The sequence below is a fragment of the Schistocerca cancellata genome, chromosome 2 (assembly GCF_023864275.1).
Source record: "Schistocerca cancellata isolate TAMUIC-IGC-003103 chromosome 2, iqSchCanc2.1, whole genome shotgun sequence".
Classification (NCBI taxonomy): Eukaryota; Metazoa; Arthropoda; class Insecta; order Orthoptera; family Acrididae; genus Schistocerca; species Schistocerca cancellata.
Genome location: NC_064627.1, coordinates 911369000 through 911391110, shown reverse-complemented (window position 1 = coordinate 911391110; position 22111 = coordinate 911369000). Strand labels below are relative to the sequence as shown.

Below are 22111 nucleotides of genomic sequence, written 5' to 3'. Positions count from 1 at the left end.
AGGTTTTGGGATCAAAGGACGGCACACACAGATCATGGAAAATTGATGATGTCCATCATAAAAAAAAAAAATATTTTGGGTAGTACTTTGAAAATAAAAAACTAAAGTTAACTGTAACTCATATTACATGGAGTTTTCATAGCCTAAATTATTGTGACTATTGTGTTTTTACACACAAGTCTTTGTTATGTAAACAAAGAGTCTCCTTTTAAAACTTTTATTAAATCAAACTGACAAAAAGGGTGTATTAATAATGCTCACAGCACTGTAAGTTAAGGAAGTGAAGGGGAAAATGAAATGAACATTTGATAAAACATTACAAAAGTTCATGATTATTTCATTATAAATATTATATACAAAGTTACACTCCTACCCATTAATGAAGAATTGCCTCTTGTGTATAAAGGCTCATGACTGGATGAGTGTGTCTTGAAAATACTTGTATCATGAACAATGACAGATACTGATCACACAAACGACATAAAAAATTGATTAAATTTTGAATCATATGGCTGAATTACAAAAATTATAAGAAAAACTTTCTGACAACATTACAATACGTAATAATCTGGAACTAAACACACTCCAATACACTTGGGATTCCAAAATGGATATGCAATAACTTCTTATCTTTTCAAGTTCAGGCCTATGCAAGATCAAAAGTAACACCACACTGTTTCATTTACTTTCCAGTCATGAAGTCACTTCCACCGTTACTCATGCCTTAATTGTGCAATGATAAATAGAAAATAACTCTTAACAACTACACAACACTTTATCAGAACTATCTAATGCTTGTGGTGCAACATGACTCTTCAAGTTAAAGATGTATCTTCAGTCTGCAAATTTAATTTTCATACAGTGATTTGAAATGCAAACAGTTCCCTTTTTATTTTTCAGGCCCTTCCACACCAGCTTGTGTCATTAGTTCTGTTATATTTTTCTCCAAATCATCAATGCGATTACCCATTTCATCTAGTGTCTTCTGTTAAGGAAAAATGCATAACATTTCTAACAAGCACAATGAACCTGTTATTCTAATTTCTTGTTGATAACATATAAATATTATACAATAACACATGGTTGTACTGAAGATTATATTTAGTAACTCAAATTTATCTTTCATCAATTATTTCTTTAAGTTCAGTCTCTCTCTCTCTCAATCACTCTGTGTGTGTGTGTGTGTGTGTGTGTGTGTGTGTGTGTGTGTGTGTGTGTGTGTGTGTAGGAGGAGGGAGGGATGGCCAGAGTTTCACCTTTGTGAAAACTAATCATCTCCAGTCTTCTATCCAACAACAAGCAGTCATTTGGAACAAAATGAAGTCTTCTGCTATCTCCGTCCTGCTACAGTTACTGTTTGGTTCCTTATTTGTCCCTACAAATGCCATCTTGCCAATCATCTAAATGTCTACTATTTCCATGATCTTTGTCCTATCGAACACTGTTTCCCATTAAACTACAAGTGTCCAACTCAATACATATATAATGACAACTATTTTCTGTGGTAAATGTATCAGAATATGGCAAACATCTAGGAGCTTGTATGAATGTCTCATACACCAAAACAGTTATGTGTTAACTTAAGTGGCTATTTTTCTATCCCTAATGGTATGCAGATATATATAAAAAAAATATTTATGACAAAGATCAATGGTGACATCATCTCGTTTCTTCAAAATTTTCCCATAAATTCATTCCACCCATGCCTCCTATCTAACAAGTTGTCTTCTCCCGATATTCTGCAGCACTTTCCTGATGCCTCTAGACAAATCTATGTTATTATCATTGAACATCCCACAGCTCAAATGTGAAAAGATCCTTCACGTATAACCTCACTGCAGAAATGGCCATTCCATGTAAAGCAATAAACCATTCCTAGTCATAGTTTCACTGCAACCTTCATATGCAGGAAAACTGGACTATTCCTCAAGAGTCGTTTGATGCAAACTTTTGCCTGTGACTAAACAAATTCCCCTTGTTTATGCTGAACAAGATTTACAGTAAGGCAAGCCTGGCAGTTGTTAATGAGGGATATGTTTTACTGACAACAAAAACTTTACATCAGGTAACTCTGAGCTTCTGTTTTATTTGTTTTCAAAATTGAATCAGTTATGTTTAAATTTTCTTCTTTTTTTCAACCTGAAAAAAATTTCCTCAAAATCAGGTCAAACCCTCCCATGCTCCAACCTAGATTTCTACTGACTTTGTTCTATGAACATTAAATTGATTCTACATAATACTGGGCTAACATAATTATTTGTCAACATTGTAAGACCTACATCAGGCAAACAATATAAACCTTATTGGAAAGATGCATCAAACATCAACACGTAGCTGTCTTTCAAAATCCAACAATTGCACAGCTGCTGAATGCTGTATTGTTCAGTTATCAAGGAACATGTGGAAATGTAACAGGCACATAAACTAATTAATCATCGGTACCGTCATTCTTCTTAATTTGTTTCTCAGGAAGACTTTGGACTGTAACTCAGAACATTGAAAACATGCCATCTACTATTTTAACACACAATCAATTTGGACTCTTAATACACTTATTTGTCTTAAGAATACAGGGTACTTCTCCAGCTCAATATTATGTAAAAATCATCACCTATTTCTTTCAGGCACTGTTTACAATGTACATGTTTTACAGGTTTTTTTTGTTGATATCAGGTAACGCAGCACACATCCTAAACAAATTAGAAGTATTTTGAATATTTTTGAACCTGCTTAGGGTTATTAAAAATTACAAAGAAAATTATGCAATTTTTTTTCCAAAATGCTTTCTCAAATTGAGGTACCATTTAATCTAATGTTTTACATTTGAAGGAGACCAAATTTTTACCAGATAGGCATGACATGATGGCTGAGGTACTAGACCTATTTAATTCCACCTATTATTTATATTACAAGGATAAAAAATATCACATCTTACACTTCAATTTTTATATTTTTTTCCTATTAAAAATGTTATTTTTTCCATAATTTAGTTGATCTGCAATAAACCTTAGGTCTACTACATAAGTATGGACTGCTGCAAGTTACGGAAAAAAAATTAGAGCAATGCTTTATAAACTATAGGAAATATTTGTAACCTCTGAAAAATACAACTTGCAGGAAATTGGGAATGAAGATATGAGTTCAATTAAACTGTGCCTCAGAACGTTCCTAAAGCATAGTCTTCATCCTGCAGCATTTCTTCATCTTAAAGCTTCCTCTTAGCACTCCTTTTAGCACTTCTTGCTTCTTTGGTAACTTGATGAGTGAATCTTTCAGCTTCATGCACCCATTGTCTGTCACATGCAAGCAATTGATCTTCCATATTAGAGCCACATTTTATGCCTAAATTTCTCAGGACTTCCAAAATTCTTATCACTCCATCATTAAAATATATCACTGCATCTAGTACACCAACTTTTAATGTATTTAGTTCTAAAAAACATTCTTGGGTAATCTTTCCCATATGCAATGGTTGAAACTTTCATTTGTATTCTGATCGCCCCGCCCCCATGAAGACATTTACTAAGCAAAACAGGGTCATTCAGGTATCTAAAAATTGGTTTTATATAATTAATAACAAGCTCAGGGAGAAAACACTTATGATGGTATATTTGCCCACTTTCTTTTGCTTTTTGGTAACCACACAAAGAATCTGCTCCTTTAGGGCAAAGTCCATGAACAGTGTGGTCATCTGTGGGCAACTTATGAAAATAGGTGGCCCATACAGCTTTTCTCATTGCTGTAACATTATTTAGAGGTGCAGTTCATCTAATGATCAGTCCATAATAACTCTGAAGAAGGTATATTTCAGTTTCTGTCAATCTGCCTCAGCCAGACAAATTTTCCATCAGATAGCAACTTTCCTTTCATTTCTCTTCATATCTTGCTCAATCTAGCACCCACCCTCTTTTGTACATGTCCACAACACTCCAGTTTTGTTACCAAGGTATCCCCATAAACATTGACCTCATTAATTTTATTGAAAGCTTTAGAGTCCCCATTGCCTAGGTACTTCGTATATCTAACGTTATAAACGGGCACCGACCTCTGAAATATTTTTAGAGCTCCATCACACTCCATACCTCCACTATAACCACCAAAATTCTTAGAACGCTGATGTTCAATATGTCCTTCAGTGTTACATGGCAGGTGAGCCGTACTTAGATAAGCACTCAACATCAACACCTTTTCCAATCTCTGGGAAGTAGCACTTACAACACCATTCAAGGAACGATGTCCATGATGTTGCCATGTCTCATCAAGTGCAACAGCAATGTCCCTATTTCCACTAATACCATTTACAGTTTCTTCTACTGCATGTTTCATAGATGCTTTAGACACAACTGTCAAAGCACATAACAGTATTTTTATGTACTTGCTGAACCTACTGGGAGGAGAAGGAAGGTCCATCAAACCACAAAACGTTTGAGCAGCCTTTTTCCTTTTCCTACTGCATGCACTGCATACACTAACTTCAAATTCACATCATATGAATTATGCACAATGTTTGAAGTCGTTTTCTAGGCAGATTTATTTCAGGATCTATACAGAACAACTAATTTTGACACTAAACCCTTCCTGCTACTTTATTGTTCAGTTATGTTCAGATAGCCTACACCATTACATTGTTTACATTTTGCCACTTTCTTTATCAAAGAAGATAAGATGCCCACATCAACAACAACAAATTCACTACAAACAGTGTCATTGTTAACACAAAAATTTGAATCACCAGGAGGTGTGCTGTGTGGGAGTTTCTTCCCTGAAGAACTGATACATAGGTGCCTTTCAACAGTGTGGCTTGCTTTGTTTGTGAACTGGTTACCATGGAATTTCCTTTCATTGAATTTCTTGATGCGTGGCATAGTTCATATTTATTGCACACTAAAGGATATGTACTTCCACAAATACATGTAGCACTTGGGCAACAAACATTCAGTAACATGTGAACAAACTGCTTCAGTGAAACAAAAGTAAATACTAGCAAAGGTAATCATTTACAGACACTAGAAACCTTCACTGTTACCAACATATACAATGTATCATACGTATCTTTGCTAGAAACAGAAAATTCACAATTCTTTTCGAAATAATACTGGTTTCTATAAAAGAAATAAATGGGGTGTGGCAGCATACATGGCCGTAACTTTAAAATTCGGTATATATAGGTCATTTTTCCATCTGAAACCCTATAATGTATACATCAATGTAATCAGGAAAGACTGTAAGTCATAAAAAATTCCATTTTTCCACAATTTGTAAGTACCCTGTATTCTTAAGGCACAACATTCTTCACTCTTCATAATAAAATGGTGCATTATAACATTTGATTATTCACATCTATTAATATTTAATATGTTTAATGAATGTGCTTTCTCTGATGGAGTAAAATGGCAGTCATATAGAAAAGTCAGAGTGATTGCAAATGGTGGCTGAATGTTTCACAGCAAAAATATTGGGATGAATAAATGAACTACTAAAAGCTGTGTGCCCACCTCCATAGCCGAGTGGTCACAGCATGGCTGGTTGCCATGCAGAGAACCCGGGTTCAATTTCTGGTAAAGCCAGAAATTTTCCTTTGGTGGGAAGACGAGTCCACTCAGCTTCATAATGCTGAGGAGCTACTTGACAGAAGTAGTGGCTCAAAGGTCTGCAAAGCACAACGGCAAGAAGAGCTGTGTGCTGACCCTGTGCGCCTCCATACCGCATCCAAATGACACCTTCTCTGAGATTGATAGTTTGTCGACCAAACCAGTACTAATTAAGAAAACAATAACCAAGCAATAATAGAATGAGTAGGATAATTATGCTTGCGAAGTCATTCAAGATGGAGCACAAAGTTCTGCCTGGACGAAGATGATTCAGGAAATTTCCTGTGGTCTTCCTATTATCACCATTATAAAATTTGCCTCAAATGATTTATGGAAATACTGAGAAACATAAACCTGGGAGTCAAGACAGAGAATCATCCCCTTCCCCCTTTATCTGAATGTGGGTCTTGTGTCTCAACATACTGAATGACTACTTGAAAGACATTTTAAAAATTAGAAACTTAAATTTTTTTATATGCAATTTCTATAACCAAAAATGATCAATGAAGGTGTTATTAAAGGATATTTCTTGTTATGATCTGATCTGACATTGCTTGAAACTTGTCCTGCATTCCTTGAAGTAAGGTCTGCACCTGTAAGAAAAAAAAAAAAAAAAAAGGTTAAAATGTAGTTTACTTTCATCTATCTGATAAATGTAGCAAATTTTCTTAATTCATTGTTGACGTTATTGCTACATATGGCACAGAGATATGAGAGGTGAACACACACACACACACACACACACACACACAGACAGAGAGAGAGAGAGAGAGAGAGAGAGAGAGAGAGCACTACAGAACTAACATTGAGGAAGGTGTCTAAGGGATAATGATCACCAGTCGCCACCAGGAAAGAAATTGGCTGAAAATGGGAAGGGAGAAGTGGCAGCAGCAGCTGTAAACAACACAAATTCCAAGGAGTATTACAGGACAATCAATTTACTTAAATGATCTTGTGGATAATGTAAAAACTCCATTATACTATTTGCAGGTCATGGTTCTTTTTTTTTTTATGGAGAAACAATACAGACAGAAAAATTGTAGTGCAATTCCAGAGGACTGCAGGGGATAATCACTTGTTGCAGAAGTGAATATGTGGATCCTGGGATTTAAAGCGATGCAACCAAATTGGTTGTAGGAAAGGCACATACCACACAGATTTATTGGAAGAATCTTACAGACCTGTAATTCATTTATGCAGGGCGATGTTGGTGATTTTAGTGAACTCAGCAGTATTATTAAAATACCCATTGCTGTGTTAAGTAAAATAAAAAAGAAATTGTCTTCACAAGGAATCTCCTGTGACAAGACCCAATCAACACACAAACTTTTCTGAGAGCATCGGACAATGTTAATGTTTAGAAGAAAAATGAAAACTATCTCTGTGTGCTGAACCTGTAGATAAAGTTCACCCTTCCGGTTAGCAACAGCACAAACATTACCTGTTCTAAACTGTCAGATACTGAGATTGCTTCATAGTCTTCTTTTTCATTGATGAGAGAGACTTAAACTGACGAAAGACTGGTGTAATGAAACATGATCAACTGGAATATGATTCTATAAGAAAGCAAACTAACAGAACTCTGTATACTTGGGAGTGGCGTATAAAAACATCTTCCTAATATACCTCCATAAAACACCTACTCCACTATTAAAATAGTTAAATTTATAACAAACTTTGCCATAATTCCCACATGCCCTGACAACCAACTGAGATTCTTCCTACCTTTGTCCCGAATATTTCAGAAGGTGTCTTGGATGCTCTTAACCACTCGAGTGCATACATTTCCAATAATAATTAGAGGGTACACAAATCCAGAGGAGATGAGAAATTTCCTGTTAGGGTAAGTTCTCATCCCCTCAAAAAACTTTTGGAAAGTGTACAGTTCCATGCTATATATGTTAAGAGATACGGAACTTCAAGATCTTATGTTGAAGGCTGCCACTGAGGTCAAAAGTATTTGTCGACTATATCCTATTCATATACAGGGTGAGCCACCTAACGTTACCGCTGGATATATTTCGTAAACCACATCAAATGCTGACGAATCGATTCCACAGACCGAACGTGAGGAGAGGGGCTTGTGTAATTGTTTAATACAAACCATAAAAGAATGCACGCAAGTATGTTTTTTAACACAAACCTTGGTTTTTTTAAATGGAACCATGTTAGTTTTGTTAGCACATCTGAACATATAAACAAATACGTAATCAGTTCCGTTTGTTGCATTGTAAAATGTTAATTACATCCGGAGATATTGTAACCTAAAGTTGACGCTTGAAACCTCCAACGTTCAGTTGCGTGTTGTAACAAAACACGGGCCACAGTCAGCGAGCAGCATCTGCAGGGACATGTTTACGATGACAACCGTGTTTACGAGTGTGGCTGTAGTGCACTGTTGTGGTTTGGTCTAGCTGTCGCAGTGTCCACATGTAGCGCTTGCTTCATCTCCGCACGCAGACCAACTGTAGTACACCGTGTTACCAGACGTCTGTGATAGTGTAGTGTTGTAGGAACTGTGACCATGGTGTATTCGAACTCTGAAAAGGCGGAGATGATCCTCATCTATGGCGAGTGTCGACGAAATGCAGCTGAAGCCTGCAGGGTGTATGCAGAATGGTACCCACACAGAGAGCATCCAACGTGCCGCACATTGCAAAACATCTACCGCCAACTGTATGCAACAGGTATGGCCGTAGCACGCAAACGGGTCCGCAACAGGCCCATCACAGGAGAAGCGGGTGCAGTTGGTGTGTTAGCTGCTGTTGCCATGAACCCACACGAGTACACGGGACATTGCGAGAGCCGGTGGACTGAGTCAAAGTAGTGTCATGCGCATACTGCATCATCACCGTTTTCACCCGTTTCATGTGTCGCTACATCAGCAATTACATGGTGATTACTTTAATTATCGAGTGCAATTCTGTCAATGGGCATTAACAGAGAATGTTTTGCAGTTCTACCTGTTTACCGACGAAGCGGGTTTCACAAACCACAGGACAGTGAATCTACGGAACATGCATTACTGGTCCGTGGAAAATCCTCGCTGGCTCAGACAGGTAGAGCGACAGCGACCGTGGACTGTAAATGTATGGTGCGGAATCATTGGCGACCACCTCACTGGTCCTCACTTCATTGCAGGGGCCCAAACAGCTGCAACATACATCGCGTTTCCACAGAATGATCTGCCAACGTTGCTCGAAAATGTCCCACCGGAAACGTGTCGACGTATGTGGTATCAGCATGATGGTGAACCTGCACATTGCGCAATTAACACTAGGCTGACCCTTGACAGGATGTTCAACGGGCGTTTCATAGGATGTGGAGGACGCATAAATTGGCCAGCCCGTTCTCCTGATCTTACACCTCTGGACTTCTTTCTGTGGGGTACATTAAAGGAGAATGTGTACCGTGATGTGCCTACAACCCCAGAGGATATGAAATAACGTATTGTGGCAGCCTGCGGCGACATTACACCAGATGTACTGCGGCGTGTACGACATTCATTACGCCAGAGATTGCAATTGTGTGCAGCAAATGATGGCCACCACATTGAACATCTATTGGCCTGACATGTCGGGACACACTCTATCCCACTCCGTAACTGAAAATGGAAACCACGTGTGTACATGTACCTCACCCCTCACGGTAATGTACATGTGCGTCAGTGAAAAAGACCAATAAAAAGGTGTTAGCATGTGGACGTAATGTGCTGTTCCAGTCTCTTCTGTACCTAAGATCCATCACCGTTCCTTTTGGATCCCTACGTAATTCGGTGCTCTCCGATACACACGATCGAACAGCGGAGGAGTGGTACTCAAGCGTCAACTTTAGGTTACAATATCTCCGGATTTAATTAACATTTACAATGCAACAAACGGCACTGATTACGTATTTGTTTATATGTTCAGATGTGCTAACAAAACTAATGGGGTTCCATTCAAAAAAACGTAGGTTTGTGTTAAAAAACATACTTCCGTGCATTTTTGTATGGTTTGTGTTAACCAATTACACTAGCCCCTCTCCTCACGTTCGGTCCGTGGAATCTATTCGTCAGTATTTGATGTGGTTTACGAAATATATCCAGCGGTAATGTTAGGTGACTCACCCTGTATAGTACAGATAAAAATCAGATGTGTAAACACTAGAGGCCTGCATAGAGCTTGTCATGAGGACATGTTCGTATAGCTGCCACCATGTTGGAAATACTGACAAACTACTCTTGTCAATATGAGTAGATGCCTGCCACAGAAGGCATTCACAGTTGTGTCGCTGGCCACCTGCTCATGGTAAACTGTCAGCGGAAAAGCTGTTTAGCTAGAAAAGGATTGGACGAGGTGTCAGTCTTGCTTGACTACTGTGTCGAGTCTTGATAAGTCTAATTTTATGGGCTAATATGACAGAGACAGTAATGGCAGATTGGTGCAGGGTGTGTGTTATTGTAACTTGTATTTGGGAATAGCTTGGTGAAAATTCCTTGCTCACTGTTTGCATACTTCTGCTATTCATTGACCCAATTCAAAAAATGGCTCTGAGCACTATGGGACTTAACATCTGAGGTCATCAGTCCCCTAGAACTCAGAACTACTTAAACCTAACTAAACTAAGGACATCACACACATCCATGCCCGAGGCAGAATTTGAACCTGCGACACTAGCGGTCACGTGGTTCCAGACTGAAGCGCCTAGAACCGCACGGCCAAACTGGCCGGCATTGACCCAATTCCTACACTGCCTAATATCTAGCACATGGTGTCCTTAGTTGAGTATTACCCATTAGAAAAAATTTTTAAAGTCATAGTTAAAAATTTTACGAGAGACGCATTGTTTACTGTTTTTGTTATTTCTAAAATTAGATTGGACAATGTAATTAGCCATACATGTTAGTGGTTACAGTTAAGACAATACTTCAGAACACATCTCACCATTACAAGACCTCACCTTGTTGGGAGTTAGTATAGTAAAGGATTTTTCTGTATTTGGGGTTAAATAAATTATCCCCTATGGATCTTGTACAGGACACTAAAACCCCACATTTCATATTTTTCTGTTACTCTACCTTATTTGTGTAAATAAGCTATTTGTCAATATTACACCAATGTTAGGCCTGTATGTCACTGATCAATGAATTGAAGCATGACTTTGCTTATAACATGTTTGTTGGAATCAAGGCACTCAGATCTGGATCAAGGCATCCAGATTCAAGTCAAGGCCAAACAAATGCTCTGTAAAAGTGCAGGAACTGGGACCCATCAGCTCCCCACATTAATTTATTTTGGTGAGGCATTTCAGAATATTTAGAACTTCTGGTAACCGACTTGGTACTGCCCGAGATGTGGCACAGAGTTCAGATGACCATATGAACTATTAAAGTCTACGTAAATAGTTTATCCTTGAAAACATCTTCCATTCAATAGAAGAATTTCTATTACTTAAATGTGTGAAATGTTGTGGGCAGGAAATACTAACTCATCTGTACCTTTTTTTTAACCACTTTTAGATGAATAGCATATAGTAGGCATATTTACAAAGTAATTTGTGACATGAATATAAAACAATTCATTCCACATCATTACCACTTGTCACGCAAATGATATGTCGAACATGAAACCAACCAAACTCTCTTGATGAAACTTCTCAACTTGTTTTTCCATTGTTCCAAACGCTTACTCAACTGCAGTAGATGTACTGTCAAGAGAAATCACCAACAAATAAGTGTGATGTACTTTCCTGGGCTATACAATTCTCCAGAAGTAAGAGATTTGGTCACACATCTCCAATTCTATAAAGAAAAGATGTTCACAAAGGCATCCTCTTTTTTCCTAATTCATGACAATATCCTACCTCTAAATGCTACTGTATGTTTTCTCAATATCTAAGAAGAATCCAGAGCATTTGTGGACCAAGGCTTCCCGTACCTAAATCTTCAATAGGTGAGATTACCCAGGACCGCATTAACTGCAAATACCATGGTTACCACAAAGTCCCAAGTGACTGGAAAAAAAATGCTGGTGACTACTGTATGAACAGAGAGTAAAAGAACAGACACACAAAAAGAGAGGCCAACATCTATAAGTCAGTTTGTTGCAGAATTTTTGAGCATATTCTAAGTCTGAATATAATAAATTCCTAGAGACACAAAAGCTTCTGACCAGAAATTAGCATGGATTTAGAAAGAATCATTCATATGAAACTGAGTCTGCCCTTTTCTTACACAATATCATGCAATCATGGATGAAGGCCAAAGGCAGATTCTATATTCCTGGATTTCTCGAAAATGTTTGACACAGTGGTCCACTGCAGGCTGTCGACAAAGGTCCAACTATATGGAACAGATTCTCAAATATTCGAATGGCTCAAAGACTTTTTTTGAGTAATAGAACCAAGTACATTGTCCTGGACACGAAGTGCTCATCAAAATCTATCATCTGCAGAACACCACAGTTATTGAGTGACTGCAGGAGGATAGAGAATGATTTGGATGGAGTTTCTATTTGCTGTAAAAGAAGAAAAATGTCAGTTAGTATAGATAAGTATGAAAAACAATCCTCTAATGTGTGAATACAGTATATGTTGAGTGCTGCTTGACATAAGTCACATTGATTAAACACCTAGACGTAATTTTGTAAAGTGTCACAAATTTGAACAAGCATATAAGGTCAGCAGTAGGAAGTGGTTTGATTTCTAGAAAGGTAGCTCATCTTTAAACGAGACTATATTTAGAACACCAGCGCGAGCAGTTCTTGAGTACTGCTGAAGTGTTTGAGATCCGCACCAGGTCAGATTAGAGGAGACATCAAAGCAACTCTTATGTCATGCTGTTAAATTTGTTACTGGTAGGTTCAAACAATATGAACACTGTTGAAAAAATTTAGAGAACCAGCATTTGCAGCTGACTGCATAACGATTCTACAGCCTCCATCATATGTTTCACCCAAGGACTGCAAAGATGAGATAAGTGAAATTAGGGCTTGTCTGGAAACATATATACAGTAATTTTTCCTCACTCCATTTATGAGTAAACCAGGAAAGGGAATGACTAGTGCTGTAATAAGATACCCTCTACCACGCACTGTGTGCTGACTTGCAAAACATATATGTAGAGGTAGGTGTAGATGTAGGTGTAGGTGTATCAACTAAACCCATTTGGGAGAGGCTACATCGCCTTCTGGGCTTCAAATCCCAAACAAGATATCGGTTAACAATTACCTCAAGCATACAAGATATTAAAGCAATTCGACAATAGCTACTGAATAGTGAACCTGAATGAGGTCTGTGAGATAATGTATTTTTGTGAGGGGTAAGTGGATACAGCACACTTATTATACATCAAATATGAAGAGTTAGGGCAACGATTTAGGATTGACGGGTGAGGACTGTTAAGAATCATTGATAATCACAACCCCACCTCTTCCATGGTTTCAGCAATGAATCTTGTAATCCCTTAACAGTGGGACTCGGGGATAACTTCTCTTTAAGAGTCTAGTAACCAGTTGATATCCACTTGAGTACAGATGCAACCTGTCAGAGAGACTTCTCTTTCTCATTGTCCTCTTTTCTTTACATTTACTTTACGACAAGTGAGAGAGTAATAAGATTAATGGATGATTTTGTTACTAATGTCCCATCACCCTACCCCCTACATCATATATATATTGGAGGTTGACAGAGATCCCTGACCATACAGCTTTTGCTCTACTTCCTTAATTCTGGTTTATCTCTTGTTGCAAAGTTCCCCTTCTGTGCTGAGGGATAGAACTGTAGCTGATTAGTCATTACATACGTTCAGTGACAGATTTCTTCAGTTCCCAAGTGGATTTAAAATTGACCATGGATTTATTTAAATGTTACCCATGCAGGTGTTGGTGCCAGCTTTAGATGTTGCTGTTTGTGTTGAGACACCGGTCCTCAGGTACTAAAGCTAGTTGGCCGCATTACTTTAAAGATCTGCAGATAGGTAGTAGATTTTTGTGAACAATAAAATTAGAAATCAAAGTGGCTCTAGAGTAGGAAATAAACAGTTTCTCTTGCCCAAGTTGTAAGCAGATAACAGCCTTTGTAAACAAGTGGTCAACTGAACCTGCCAATATCAGATGTCAGCTTCATCTCTTAATGATAAGGTAGCAACATACACAGGCAGATAGAGCAAAACAATGACAATATTTCTTTTTAAATTAGTTCTTGGGATGTAGACTGTGGTGAAAGATCTGTAATTTAACATGGAGCCTATGTTAATTTGGAAGCTGGTAATTTGGTTATAAGTTAGCAAAGCCAAAGAATGTGATACGAAATCTTAGATGTGGTGACATACCGATCTGTAGTGTAGCCTGACATCCACATCCAGTTAAAAGTGGCAGTTTGGTTGTGAATTGGTGAAGCAGGACTGAACACTTCGCTAAATCCAATAATTACCTCATCATGCAATCTTACTTGTCAGGAGAGTTATGTCTGTACAGGTGATATTAAGTATTAAGTTCTGTAAATACATATTACATTATGTATCAATCTATGTACACAAATTATAATGACAAGCCGTAGGTATCAAAATTTGTACCTAAACATAACAATTGCTGAACACATAATCTGACAAGAAGAAGCAAGAAAACTCTAAATAAATAAATGTGAATTTTATGTTGTGGTCAAGATTATAGTTTCACATTTCGTTAACATTTAGCTTATTGGAATGACAAATAACATTACAAACAGTTCAGTTATTAACACACGATAAGTACCCACAAGGATTTATATGAGCTGCTTCTGTGACAGCACACCATATATATATATATATATATATATATAGAAAACGAACACAGGGGCTGGGCATTACAAAATTAATAAAAAACTGTGGAGCCTCTCCATCCTTTATATGAGGCGCAATTATGATTATTAAAATACAAGATTTTTTAATATATATATTCAGTCACATGATGTGTCAATTAGTCAAACACAGTTCCTATACACAGAACAGATTAATTTTATTCATGTAAAACACCTCATGTAAATTGAAAGAGACCCAATAAATACTTATGTGCGCTCTACAAGATACTAAAGAGAATAAAAAGCATGGGCAAAACACATAAGAAATTGTTTACAAGGTCTGTTGATTTATCTGAGCAGTATAGAAGACTATAAATCTGAACAGTATAGAAGACTATCGGGATATATGCTCGAATTTTTTCCAACAATAACACGAAAAAGACATAATATTAAAATTACTTCAAGCAATGGGTATGGTAATTTTATATACAATCAACACGAAAACGGGCGCTGGGCTGAATCAGTCTGACTTGCTACTTGTATTCGCTGGTAACACGCATAGAAACTAAATTAACAGTGTGAGGCACTTCTAACAAACATTAGACTGATATTCTCCAAAAACCCATGTTTTTCCGTGGTTTACTTACATATTGTGTTAATTCCTGCATATTTTTTGGATCGCTATTGTTACTCATTGAATAATTCTGTTGCTCTTCCTCCGTTTTGATTTCTTGCTTTATGTTCGACATAATTTCACGCAGATGTTCTGCACCGCCACACAAAAACCGCACCTGTCAACCAACAACACAAACTAAATACTCTGATTCGGGCTGCTACAATCGACCAGTGCTATCCCGTAACAGGCACCGAACGAAAATACCTCTTAACAGTCGTTTAACACGCAACTCTGGATCCTGTGATTCATCACAGATAAGTGGTTCGAAAGTGATATTACCTTTTTCATACTGACAGAAACAAATTGTCTCAAGAGATACTTTTATTCTTGTAATACATTGAGTACGGGAAACATTGATGTGTGGCTCTGAAAGTGAAACAACCGTTAACATTAGTTAGTTAGTTAGTCTCTTGTTTCATGAATCATTTACTCTATAAATCGCAATGATACGGAAAAAACCATTTTACATTCTAATTACAAATTAATTAGTGAAAATGGTTACATGTGGCCCATTTTTTAAAAATATACTTAAGTGTGTAAGTAATTGCTACCCACCACCTTTTACACATAGAAATTCTTCTATGGAATAGAAAGACTTCTCAAGGAGAGATTTTTTAAGTTTTTTTTAAAATTTTACTTCGCCGTCTGTCAGACATTTTATATCACTGAACAAGTCATCAAAAATTACGTTTCCAGCATGATGCACCCATTTTTGTGCTAAAGACAATCTCAAAGTGAGTAATAAATGTCGGTTTTCTTTATTAATTGTAATTATGTACATCGTTGTTCCTTTTGAACTGCAGTGGATTCGTGAGGGAATAAATATACTGTGTAGTAGTGCTCAAAATGCTTAACTCATTAAACAGATGTTTACAAGATGACTGTCAGAGAGCACCAAGATTATTCTTACAGCACAAAATGGGTTGTCCCTGAACATTATTCCACATAACATTACTGAATGAAAATATATGATTATGCCAACTTACTGATTTGTCTCTTCCCAAAATTTTCAGTGATTTTAAGTGCAAATATGACTGCACAGAGTTATTTTAGGCGTTCCAAAACGTGCCTTTTCCAGTTTACATTCACATCAATATGGTCATCTAAAAATTTTGAAGTTTCTGCCGTTTTTTTATTTCCTCACTGTGTGTTACAATTATCATTGGTGCAGTACCTCTAGATGTACAGAGCTGTCTTTTTTAAATTAAGGGTGAGACCATTCCCAGAAAAGGAGTCAATGATACTTTCAAGAACGTTTTTTAGCGTTTCTGTTGTTGCTGTATGGAGGCTTTGATTGATTACATACTAGTGTCATCCACAAAAAGAAAAAATTCTAATTGTTGTATATTAGATGTAAGATCAACTCCGCCATAGCCGGTCCCAAGCCTGGTTGAAAAAGGATGAGGGGGAGGAGTAACACCTCATAAAAAAACCTTGGTTCACCTGGCCCGGGTGATAGTACCTAGTGAGGCGGAAGAGGCAACCTTGCTTTTTGGGATACTATTAAAGCTATCGTCCAAGGTTATTTGGACAAAGGGCACGATGGTTCCACAGGTTAGTGGCGGTAACCCTACAGTGTCTGTTCCACATGTTAGTGGCGGCTGATCTATAAAACTCAGAAGTGGAACTCTGAGCTTAACCAGACTGAAATCTCAATTTCAGTCACAAACCCAGTCCAATTAAATCAACATGGATACAGCACCTTCAAAGACAAATTACCCCAGTGGGTCAAATCCCACGGTTGAAAAACTGCAAGTGGTCTGTTCGGATTCTGGGGAGACCACAGAAGTGTGCATGGAGGTAAATCGGAGTACCTCAAAACCCCGTAATAACAAAATCAAACCAAAATCTAGAATTTGGCAAATGACATTTAATGTAAATTCTCTCTTAAAAATGCGAAAACTAAAAAACATCCTGGACAAATCCAGAGAACGTAAAATCAAAATTATTGCATTTCAGGAATCACGATATACAGATGAAAATCCTTTTGATTCGGAAGGATACAGGACATACAAAGGAAAACCTGGGAAACGAGCCATGGCAAATTGTCCACAATTTGGAACTGGATTTATAGTAGATACATCAATACTTGATTCAGTCGCAACTTTCAAATCTTACTCGGGTCGGCTCTCCACGATGACAATAAAATCAGCTAATAAGATATACACCCTAATCAACGGACATGCACCAACTAACATCACTAACAAAAACAAAATAGAAGAAGTAGAAGAATTCTGGAACCAATTAGATAATATTCTCCAAATATCCCAAATAACAATGTCAAAATCCTTATGGGCGATTTCAATGCACAAATCGGTAAAGAAAAGAAATATCGATATTGGGTAGGTAAAGGGTCAGGGCATACACAGACCAACCGGAATGGCATGCGACTCATTGAAATCTGCAAAAACCATGACCTATTTTTCAAATCAACATTTTTCAAGAAAAGAGCCTCGAAAACGAAAACTTGGATCTCACCTAATCCATTACTAGGTGAATATCAGTTGGATCATGTAATGATCTCCCGCATAAATACAGTAGAAATCATGAAACTTAAAGTCCTTAATGGACTAGACCTAGATTCCGACCATTACACAACAAAATTCTCCCTAGATGTCATTCCACAAAAAAGAAAATTCACTCCACGCCATAAATATGATGTACATAAGATAAATGGCAATGAACAATTTACAAAAGAAACGCAAAATTTAAAAACCACAAAATTGGAAACAACTGCAAGCAGGACTTTTAAATGCAGCTGAAACTGTAGCACCGCAAACAAGAAAACGTAAACACCCATGGTGGACAGATGAGTGTGACCACCTGATAAATCTCAGACAACAGGCGTGGCAAAATTGGTTGTGCAACAAAAATCAAAAGACCCTGGAAAATCTCAAAGATACCAGGAAAACAATCACAAAAGCAATACGAACAGTCTGTAAACAACACGCACACAAAAAATTGCAAGACATAGAAAATGATTTAAAGAAAAACACCTCCCGAAATTTCTACAGAGTCTTCAAACAAAAATTAACAAAGTATTCTCCTCCATCACTCCAGTTCAAAAATGACCATGGGGAAATTGCTCATACCAACACTGAAAACTGTGAAATTCTTGCAAAATACTTTTCTAAATTACTGAATTGTGAAAAGCCTGCAGAAAAATTTGAGTTCCATCGTACACAACGAAACCCAGACTCAAAGCCACCAAGTTTACAAGAGATTAAAGAGATAATTCAGTCACTGAAAAATAACAAAGCATCAGGAGAAGATCAAATCATCGCAGAATTATGGAAAAATGCAGGAGAAAATCTTATTGCAAAACTCAAAGAAATTATACATGAAGTCTGGAAAACTGAAAAAATCCCCACAGATTGGAAGACTGCAATCATACATCCTCTGTACAAAAAAGGAAGTAAAACAGACCCCAACAACTATCGTGGAATCTCTTTATTGTCAATAACATACAAAATTCTGTCTAAAGCCCTACTAAACTGCGCAGAACCTCAGCTGGATTCAACACTAGGCGACTACCAAGCTGGGTTCAGAAAAGGTCGATCTTGTGTAGCACAAATCCTTAACTTGAAAAACTCAATGAAATATTTACATAGTACTTCAAACAAAAGTTGTGTCATCACATTTGTCGACTTTAAAAAAGCATATGACAGTATAGACCGAGAATCCCTTTTTGAAGTATTAGCAGAATTTGGACTAGATCAAAAGACAACAAACATCATAAAAGAAACACTCACGGAGACCAAATGCAAAGTAAAATTTATGGGAGAATTGAGCACAGAATTTGAAATAGACACAGGAGTACGACAAGGGGATGTACTGTCCCCAGTGCTCTTCAATTGTGCTCTTGAAAAAGTTGTTAGAGAATGGAAAAAAGCAGGTGCACCAGTACACAGACTGGGACCAAGACATAAGGGCATAGAACTACACTGTTTAGCATTTGCTGATGACATGGCACTGATCGCACAAGACATTACCGATGCACAGAAACAGCTAGAATTATTACAAAAACAGGCAGCTAAAATAGGATTACAAATTTCATTTGAAAAAACAAAATTTATGACTGACGTCAAAGATGCACCTTCTGATCTCAAAATTGGTAATAACTACATCTCTCGAGTAAAAGAATTTAAATATTTAGGTGAATGGATTGCAGAAAATTGTAATGAAAAGAAATCTGTCAGATTAATAGTTCAGAAAATGGAGACAGCGTTTCAGTTAACAAAAAACATTTACAACAAAAAGAGCCTCTCATGAAACTGCAAAATACGACACTATACAACAGTAATTAGACCCGAAGCTCTCTACGCATCTGAGACACTAAACCTTCAACACAGAACACTAAAAGAGGAATTAGAAGTGAAAGAACGTAAGATAATGAGGAAAATCCTAGGACCAAGAACTAAAGATGGGGTACATTATCCAAAACCCAATGCAGAAATATATAAAAATATCTCCAAAATAACAGACACAATGCGCATGAGAAGAATCCAATTCATGGGGCACTTAGAAAGAATGGACTCAAACAGGTTAACGCACAAAATCCATACATTTTTAAAGTACAAAACTACAAGACTGAACTGGTACAAACAGACGGAAAAAGACCTGAGAGAATTAGGGTCTCCAAATCTACATGACAGAAATGAAATCAGAAAAATCACAAACACACGGGGTTTTGAGGAAGAAGAGAGAAAAACTAACCGACGAAAGCTAGCCCATTCATTGTTTATGAAGGAATACTGGGCGAAAAGGAAGGTCAACAAATGTTGATTACGCGTGGTCCTAAGTGATCCATCTGCGAAGAAGAAGAAGAAGAAGAAGATGTAAAATCGTTTATATATATGAGGAACAGTAGCTGGGGAACCCCATCCATGATTTCTCCCAGTCAAAGGAGTCTCTCCTGATTACATTGGTTGAATTATAAAATACAATTTTCTGCATTCCCTTCGTTGGACACGACCTTATCCATTGTTTAGCTATGCTGTCATTGCATAAAATCTCAATTTATCTAGGAGAATATTGTGATCCACACAGACAAATGCCTTACGTAAGTCACATACAGTACAAACTGGTGCTTTTTTTGCTATTTAATGCTCATAAAATTTGGCGATGAATTTGTAAAAGGCATTCTTAGTTGAGCAACTCTTCTGAAATCCAAACTGTGATTTACAGAGGATATCATTGTTGTTGGGGTGGGATACTGTTCTACAATAGATAAACTTCTCAAAAATTTTGGAAAATAAGATTGGTGATATGTTACAAAACCAGTAAGGTCATTACTTCTTGAGTTAATTGTTTCTGCTATTCAAGTACTATTCCCCAGCAATTTAAAAATTCTCCCAGATGGAAGGCTATTCAGATAAAGGAATAATTTCATATTTCATTTGGATTCTTACAATGAACTGGTAGATCAGTTAGGAAAGTCTGCAGTAACACTAGGAACTTTGTATCACTCATCAGATCCCAAATCAGACCTCAATCCATGGATCAAAGAGATAATTAAAATCTATTGGAAAAAATATTACAATGTATCCACATCTCGTAAAGTTAAATTACACTCCTGGAAATGGAAAAAATAACACATTGACACCGGTGTGTCAGACCCACCATACTTGCTCCGGACACTGCGAGAGGGCTGTACAAGCAATGATCACACGCACGGCACAGCAGACACACCAGGAACCGCGGTGTTGGCCGTCGAATGGCGCTAGCTGCGCAACATTTGTGCACCGCCGCCGTCAGTGTCAGCCAGTTTGCCGTGGCATCGCAGTCTTTAACACTGGTAGCATGCCGCGACAGCGTAGACGTGAACCGTATCTGCAGTTGACGGACTTTGAGCGAGGGCGTATAGTGGGCATGCGGGAGGCCGGGTGGACGTACCGCCGAATTGCTCAACACGTGGGGCGTGAGGTCTCCACAGTACATTGATGTTGTCGCCAGTGGTCGGCGGAAGCTGCACGTGCCTGTCGGCCTGGTACTGGACCGCAGCGACGCACGGATGCACGCCAAGACCGTAGGATCCTACGCAGTGCCATAGGGGACCGCACCGCCACTTCCCAGCAAATTAGGGACACTGTTGCTCCTGGGGTATCGGCGAGGACCATTCGCAACCGTCTCCATGAAGCTGGGCTACGGTCCCGCACACCATTAGGCCGTCTTCCGCTCACGCCCCAACATCGTGCAGCCCGCCTCCAGTGGTGTCGCGACAGGCGTGAATGGAGGGACGAATGGAGACGTGTCGTCTTCAGCGATGAGAGTCGCTTCTGCCTTGGTGCCAATGATGGTCGTATGCGTGTTTGGCGCCGTGCAGGTGAGCGCCACAATCAGGACTGCATACGACCGAGGCACACAGGGCCAACACCCGGCATCATGGTGTGGGGAGCGATCTCCTACACTGGCCGTACACCACTGGTGATCGTCGAGGGGACACTGAATAGTGCACGGTACATCCAAACCGTCATCGAACCCATCGTTCTACCATTCCTAGTCCGGCAAGGGAACTTGCTGTTCCAACAGGACAATGCACGTCCACATGTATCCCGTGCCACCCAACGTGCTCTAGAAGGTGTAAGTCAACTACCCTGGCCAGCAAGATCTCCGGATCTGTCCCCCATTGAGCATGTTTGGGACTGGATGAAGCGTCGTCTCACGCGGTCTGCACGTCCAGCACAAACGCTGGTCCAACTGAGGCGCCAGGTGGAAATGGCATGGCAAGCCGTTCCACAGGACTACATCCAGCATCTCTACGATCGTCTCCATGGGAGAATAGCAGCCTGCATTGCTGCGAAAGGTGGATATACACTGTACTAGTGCCGACATTGTGCATGCTCTGTTGCCTGTGTCTATGTGCCTGTGGTTCTGTCAGTGTGATCATGTGATGTATCTGACCCCAGGAATGTGTCAATAAAGTTTCCCCTTCCTGGGACAATGAATTCACGGTGTTCTTATTTCAATTTCCAGGAGTGTATATCCATTGATACATAACAACTATTCAACTTAAACCTCAGTCTCATGGTGAAAAGGTCTCAAGGAAATTAGCAGTAACTGACAAAGTTCTAAAGGAGCCTCATTG

The 22111-nt window shown here is 38.4% G+C and overlaps 1 protein-coding gene across 1 annotated transcript; it reads right to left on the bottom strand.

The window, feature by feature from the left end:
* Positions 1-304: 304 nt before the first annotated feature.
* On the bottom strand, positions 305-15210 carry LOC126162850 (heat shock factor-binding protein 1). The gene is made up of 3 exons (XM_049919621.1): positions 14996-15210; positions 6118-6184; positions 305-978 (listed from the first exon to the last, which is right to left on the bottom strand). Exons 1-3 carry the CDS (start codon positions 15095-15097, stop codon positions 890-892), a joined length of 258 nt encoding a protein of 85 aa, XP_049775578.1. The 5' UTR covers positions 15098-15210; the 3' UTR covers positions 305-889.
* Positions 15211-22111: the final 6901 nt, after the last annotated feature.

What these genes read in the sequence shown, in the direction of transcription:
- LOC126162850 (XM_049919621.1), bottom strand. Translation starts at nt 15,097, where the DNA reads ATGTCGAACATAAAGCAAGAAATCAAAACGGAGGAAGAGCAACAGAAT. An exon ending in TGCAGGAATTAACACAATAT is followed by an intron (nt 6,185 to 14,995) that starts GTAAGTAAACCA and finishes TTTTTCTTACAG; the next exon opens with GTGCAGACCTTACTTCAAGG. An exon ending in AGATCAGATCATAACAAGAA is followed by an intron (nt 979 to 6,117) that starts ATATCCTTTAAT and finishes AACAGAAGACAC; the next exon opens with TAGATGAAATGGGTAATCGC.